This window comes from Morus notabilis, unplaced genomic scaffold (genome assembly GCF_000414095.1).
Source record: "Morus notabilis unplaced genomic scaffold, ASM41409v2 Scaffold329, whole genome shotgun sequence".
In the NCBI taxonomy this organism is placed as follows: domain Eukaryota; kingdom Viridiplantae; phylum Streptophyta; class Magnoliopsida; order Rosales; family Moraceae; genus Morus; species Morus notabilis.
In genome coordinates, this window is record NW_010358084.1 from 951333 (window position 1) to 958840 (window position 7508).

The 7508-nt window shown below is 36.1% G+C and overlaps 1 protein-coding gene across 1 annotated transcript; it reads right to left on the bottom strand.

Annotated features, from left to right (window-relative positions):
* Positions 1 to 1755: 1755 nt before the first annotated feature.
* LOC21409943 (oligopeptide transporter 7) lies at positions 1756 to 4549 on the bottom strand. The gene is made up of 5 exons (XM_010091787.2): positions 4544 to 4549; positions 3531 to 4132; positions 2898 to 3153; positions 2605 to 2787; positions 1756 to 2511 (listed from the first exon to the last, which is right to left on the bottom strand). The coding sequence occupies exons 1-5, from the start codon at positions 4547 to 4549 to the stop codon at positions 1897 to 1899; spliced, it is 1662 nt and encodes a 553-aa protein (XP_010090089.2). The 3' UTR covers positions 1756 to 1896.
* Between the last annotated feature and the right edge of the window lie 2959 nt (positions 4550 to 7508).

Sequence of the window (7508 nt, forward strand, 5' to 3'; positions counted from 1 at the left end):
AAAAAAAAAAAAAATGTTACCAGTATTCTTAGTTTATTGTTGCTATCTGGTGTGTGGGAAAATGTGGATGACGCGTGGAAGAACAACAGTGTGATACGTAGCCATGCTTTTCCTTAAAAGGCAACAACCCTTGACGCTGGGGACTCCCTTTTCTTCTGCTGCAAAAGAAGCCCAACTTAGGACGCCGACTCCTCATGACGACGACATGTCGTACCGTCGACCTTACGACGGAAATCCTTCAGGAGAAAATTAATTGCCAAGAAAGACAACTAGGTTGAGCAAACAGAGATGGCAAGAGGAATGCCCCAAAAGGAGAAAGCCTGACATCGCAAGTTGCGTACAGAAATGGGAGATGTCTGCAATGCATGCATTAATTGTAAACTCTTAAACCGCCCTACGGGGGACAAAAAAGGGTTACAGGTACGAACAGAGCTGTAATATGAGACTAATTGGCTGAGTGAACAGTTCACAAAGTGATTAGTGGGCTACGGTCTGGGCCTAGAAAGTCAGACCATTTGAGTGCTTCTGCCTACAAAGGAGACCCACCCAATGAAGGAAGCTCGGCTATAAAAGGGGCAAAGCTCCATACAGGTTAGAGGTTTGCTTCCTGAGAGAGAGAAAATGAGAGAACAACAGTTGATGTAAATTGTAACAATCTCAAAAAGAATATAAAATCACAGTGGATGTAGCTCTTCATTAACAGAGTGAACCACTATAAATTTTGTGTGTTCTTCTACATCAAGCATATTATCTCATATTGCTCACCATTCTAAAAATACAACAAACACTTCACTGCATAAATTGAGTATACAGTCAATATCAAGCCGGTAATCCAACAGGATACCTAGAGGTGACCCGGCCTATTTCTGTTGACGAGTTTTCACCGTCAACACTATCTTCTCATGGTCGGCGGTTATCACAATTCATGTCGTTTTTTGATGTTGTTGTCGTTTCTTTATTTTTGATGTCGATCTTTAGAATGCAGTCGAACTGCTTTTTAATGTCGTTCTTTTAGTTGTTGTCGTTTTCTTTGACAACCTCGGTGGTTGATCGTTCATAGTTGATACTATTGTTGTCTACATTTTTTATGTCGTATTTATGTTATTATCACTTTCCCGAGTCTGTCCATGTCATGTATTAGATTGTTCTCATTCTTAAAAGTTAACGTCGTCTACTCAAATAATGTTGTTGTTATGATATTGTCGTTTTTTGGGGTTACCAAGTTTATGTTGTATTTTACTCTATTGTCTTCGACTCTATCTGCGTTATTATCTGTCGTTTATTCTTCCTTGCCAAGATAAATTCGTTTTTAGAAATTCTTATCGTTCTTAAAGTTATTGTCGTTTATTGTTTGCTTCTGATTTTGACGTCTTTTTTAATGTTATTATCGTCTGTTGACATTATTTCTCTCTCGTTGTCGTTTTTCACAGCTCATGTCATTTGTATACACTACTATCGTTTCTCATTTTGATGTCGTTTCTAATAAAGTGGGGTTCTTAATTCTTATCATCATTTTTCATGGGTATCATGGGTTTACTTTGATAATATTTGTCTTGTCGTTTCCGTTTTTATGTCGTTTTGTGGGGTTAGTCCCCTCTTCCCCTTTTATGTTGTTTTAGGATGACACATTTTTTTTCTTTTTTTAAACATTTCTTGATGGCCCAAGTACATCATTAACTTTTCAACCAAAAAAAAAAAAAAAAAAACATTACCAATTTCAATGACTAGCGAGTGAGCGACTCCTCCAGGCCAAACTCAAGGACCAAGGAAAGGGCTATTATGATTGTCGTTTATATATTTCAAATTATACCATGCATGAACTATATACAGCTGTTTACAGTGGAAGAATAACGTAGATAAATACAACAAATTGAAACATATCAATTCCCTAATTGTTCATACAAGTGGGCATCCTTTAACCACAACCCCTTGTTGGGTTGGGCAAGAAGCCAAGGGACAACCCTCCGAGTCATTTCCCCACCATTTGAGGCCTACATGTTCCATTCCCAAACACAAGTAAAGCAACACCCCCATGAAGGCTAATCCAGCATCAAGTGCGCCGGACAGCACATAGTTGTGGCGACTCCACCAGCCGCGGTGGTACCTGTAAGCAACAAAACCGGAGGCAAATCCGATAAGAACCCAACTGGTGTAGTTTACTGCAGTGGCTGGGGGCATGTTGCTTATAGCCCCAAAGATCACGGGCATGTTGACGAGTCCAATCCAATGCTTGTTAGGGAAGGCCTTGTGTGCAAGCCAAACTAGCACGGGAGCTATTGCACCAACCAAGAAAAACCAGTTGATGGAAGAGTAATACCCAAGATCTCCAAAGATTCTGCGAGGCCCGACCAGACCCCAGATGACGGATGCGTCGTAGAAGACATGGTCACCGGGACACGTCCAGGGGCTATCTGCTGGAAGCGACGCCCTGTCGCATATGTCTGGGATTGTGTCCATAAGCCACCACGCTGTCCCTAAATGCCCAAATGCTGATATGATAGTACCCACTACCTGATAAGAAGAACATTCTTAAAGTGGTTAGAAAACTTATTATTAAGTGGTTATTTGTGCTTCATTTTGGGAAGCAAAATGGGATGTTGAAACCTGTGCCATGAACATTGATCTGGGAGGAATCTTCATGTAATGGCCGAGCTTGAAGTCTTGCAAAAATGCAATCCCCTGCTTCATACTTATGTAGCCATAAACCTTGAAGCACATGTTAGCAACGGGATATCCCGGGTATATATATCCAATGATATACTCTGTGATTACATTCAAGCCTGGCGTCTGCAAGAACCGATACAAAGTATTACTCTCATAAGGCACCAAAGGTGAAATAAATCCAACTTTTGTTAGAGATTGAAAGCATAACTTTGGCAAGATGAGTGGACTTGCACCTGATTAGTTGTGGCTTTGATGACGCCAACAGGAAGAGTGAAAAACATGGCTAAACCACATGCCAGCAAAATGCCCCACCATGGCAATTGCAGTTGGCCATTGTAATACTGGCATGTAAATATGGTCGCTACTATGTTAACAAAAAGGATAGACATGAACCACCATTGAGGAACTTGTTCATAATTTCTCATGAGTCTTGTATGCACATCCATCTTTTTCTCTTGGAATGCTGACTTGGTTAGCTCTCGCATTTGTCTGCTTCCAAAAATTAGTCCCACTCAGTATAACCCACTTTAATGTTCAAGCAAGTTCAACCTGCTCTTTATTCAGCTAAAGTAAAAAGAAGAGGCAGCTTTATTTACAACTAAAAACGGATAAAGAAAGTATAAGCGCTCCAGACAGAATGACTTGGTTAAAGATTGAAAGTTACTAAACACTTCATGTTTATATTACTTTTACCTTTCAAGTTTATGGGTTTAACAAATAGTTCAATAAGATGGAGCTTTGCTATTATTTTGCAGGTATTGATATGGCGATTCCTCATCAATGTATTTACTGATCTTGACAGTTTAAGCAGTATAAAGAATCAGAAGAAAGCATTCATTCAAAGTTAATAAAAGTGGCAAGCTTACCTCCCATTGAAGAGGATAACGTGAACAATAGTGGCAGTAAGGCAGGCAAAATTCAAACCATATGCAATAGCAAATAATGTGCTCAAATGGAGAGGGCCCTGGCGTTCATACGCGTCCAAATCGAGGTGGAATTTTGAGTCTGTTATTGCTGTGACATTGTAGTTTTGTCCATTAGACGTGAAAAGGCCATCTGAGAAAATGGGAAACGTTTTGGCCTTGTAGAGATTGAGCCAATAAGCAGCAGGGACAATGACATAGAGCATAAGGGCAAACCCAACGGCCACGTTTGCAGTGGCAAACCATGGACTGGCAAGTGGGCTGTCGAGGTAAGAGGATATGCTGGACCAATCAAATCCAAACGCGCCAACACCGAGACCACGAAGTCCTGAACCTAGCTGATTGGCCAAGATTGAAGCGGGGAATATCCAGCAAATCCAAGATAGGGACGTTAGCCTTGAGAACAGGTAGCCTGGAAGGACATAGTAAGCAAAGCTACAAATAAAGGCAACGAGAAAAAATTGATTCCGGGTTAAGCCCCCCTTTGGCCTCTTGTCTTTCTCGTGTAATGCCCTGCAAGAAAGAAGTGGGTGACTAAATTGCACCTAGGAGAGAAACGAAAACACGCCTAAAGAATACTTCACGCAATATATGTTTCACAGCATGATTACAACACTGACTAATCCATAAGTTTTAAGTGAATTCTTAAGAAAAACGAGTTCTTTTCATGGTTTCTGTTATAATGGGAGTGAAATATTAGGCTGTTAGCTACTACAGTATAACTTGTTTAAGATCCAGTTGGGACTAAAAATCACCTCAAACAACACACACCACTAAAAGGAATTAAAAAAAAAAAAAACCTTAATCATGATTATTATGAAAATAAATGTGGCAAAATTTTGTAAGTTTCGTCAAAGTTAAAGTACTATTTGTCTCAACTTATTTACTCCTAAGAAGTCGAGTTTTAGTTTCACGGGCATAATCTTTTTCTATGTTGAATATCATTTTTCAGTTACCACCATTGATTTAAAAAAAAAAATGCTTACTATCCACGGTGAATCACTTACCATTGGTTAAAAAAAAAATAATAATAATAAATACTTACTATTGAAGGTGAATCTGAGATTATGAATTCCTGTTCAATAACTTAATTTATGGGTGTCAAAGTGAAATGTATAAATGATTCGTCAAAATAGAATACTAATGCTACACGGCCAGTTTTTATCTTCCATTTCCTTTCTCTAATAAATGCATAACATTACCTTTGTTCAAGAATACAATTCTAATTTCACCCAGATTAGAATCAATAATTTAAAGGGATTTTTCTGGTAAAATTGAAAAAATAAACTATTAACATTTCTCTACTTTTCAGTTAAATCTATTATCAATTTTATTTGACGTAAACCACATGAAAATAAGAAACGACAATAATTTAGAAAATAATCTTTGTATCGAGACAATAACAGTGAGCTAAAAGGGTCAACTTGAGCGTCTTAGACATTAATTAGAATGACATGGAATTATTTAATAATAAAAATGTCATTCTACCATCAAAATTCATTGAGGGCATGTAAGGGCGCTAAAAGGGCAATGATTATTGCTACCAGACTGTTACCGGTTGTCGGCAGGCCTTAATTTTTTTTTTTTTTTAATTCACATATCCCCACAATATGAGACAATCAATAAAAGTTAAAACGACAACCTGCTACAAACTTCGGACGACATATAGTGCTACAAACTTTGGACTATACAAACTTCTTTTTTTTTTTTTAGTTAATTTTGTGAATGTATGATATACAAAAGAAGATGATAGTCGTTCAACACAAATTAAAAACGACAATGAACTTATCTATTGGTGAGTTGTACTATACAATTACTACAAAATGATTGCAAATTTCACCCACGGGTGTCTCAGCTAAAAAAACTTCCCCTACAGATGCTCTCGTGGATATTACGTTCTACTTCTTCCATACTACCTTTTTTTCCCTTCAAACACTACTCATGTCACTAAAATAAAACAATTATTTTTAAACTTGAAACTACTACTTTGCCTCCAACACAATTACAATAATAATAAATATCTATTAGAACTTTCCTGATGAAGGAATTTCGACAACAAACGTGGTTTAGGTCTCTTTCATTTCATAAATTCAAGTTTTCAATTTCAATTTTACTGCAGTTAAAAGTTCTCATAAAAAATCACATCTAATTTTTCTGCTACAGTGAAACGCTCTCACATAAAATCACATCTCAACTTGAATTGAAAATTCAAATCCATGAACTGAGCGAAGCCTTAATTAGTATCCTAAAAAATGGATCCATTGGTTGTCAATCTGTCCCCAAAATAGAATGCAAATTGACCTTAAGGTTACTGTTGATAGAACTATAAGAATATGGGTTGTTACACGGTATTAAATCCTACTCACAACCATGCGTTGGCTACACATGTATAAACACAATTCCTTTGTTAATTTCTACTAAGAACGTTCATGAGTCAATCGAGTCGACTGAATTTTAATATGTGGATATTGTTTAATGAGTATGGGTGCGTTGACTGAATTTTAATATGTGGATATTATTTAAATAATGATGGCGTATTTTTGTTATTCTTCAACTATGTATTAATATTGGGGATTTGGAATATATTCAAATAAACAAATCATGATTAGTTTTTTTTTTGGGTTTATTCAATAAAAAATGTCATGATTAGGTTTATGTGGGTCAATCTGTCTTTCCTAGCGCCTAGCATATATGATGCTCAACTATTGAAGGTTTGAAAAAAATGTCTTAAGAGCATGTTATGCGTGTTATACTTGTAAATTGTATCAACCTTTTCTGCTTTTTGTTTTTCTTTCGACATGTAGACTTGTGCAAAGATCAATGTAGACATTTTTTTTTCTTCAATTTATTTCAATCACTAATCGCAGCAAATAAATAAAGGTGTTTACATCTATCATTCCCGACCGTTGGATGTATTCCTTATGACTCATGAGCCTTCCATCAAAGGAATTCCGATGCTTTTATTCTAAAAAAGAAAACCGACAAACGTGGATACATAGAAATAAACACCAAAGACAAGATATTAAGCAAAACGACAACCATATATAAACGACATCAACATAATATAAGACAACTCATATGAAAGCTCTACCTAAGGAAAAACAACGTCATTAAATAAAAGAATAAACAGTGTAGAAATGGAAAGAACATCGTTAACGGAAATAAAGAAATTATAAGGGAGAAAAAAAAACACAAAACACAAAACAAAAACAAAGACCAATTTGTTTTTCTATATGTGAGAGAAAACACACACACATATTAGGTGTAAAACGATAACCAAGTGAAAATAACATCAACATAGAAAAATACAGTAAAATATGATGGAAAAGAGAATTTAATCGAAACGACAACACCATAGATAAAACGACTAAAATAAAGAAAGATATTAACCAGGAACAATTTTAAAGTGAAAAATAGTATGAATCGTAAAACGACAACATGCTAAAAAATGACATAAAATAGAAAAACAACATGAGCACAGAAAATAACATGAAGTAAATCAACGACAATGACAGAAAACGACATGAAAATAAGAAACAATAATAATTTAAAGAATAATCTTTGTGTCGAGATGATAACAATGAGCTAAAAGGATCAACTTCAGAGTCTTGGACATTAATTAGAATGACGTTGAATTATTTAATAATAAAAATGTCATTCTATCATCAAAAGTCCCTATGTAAGGGCGCTAAAAGAGCAATAATAATTGCTACCAGATTACCGATTGTCGGCAGGCCTTAATTTTTTTTAATTCACATATCCCAATAACATGAGACAATCAATGAAAGCTAAAACGACAGCCTGCTACAAACTTCAGATGATATATAGTCTGAGACCAAGAAGTAAGAACAACCCCTGCATAAGTTTTGGACTAAACAAACTCCTTTTTTTTAGTTAATTTTGTGATTTGTGCTCTAATAT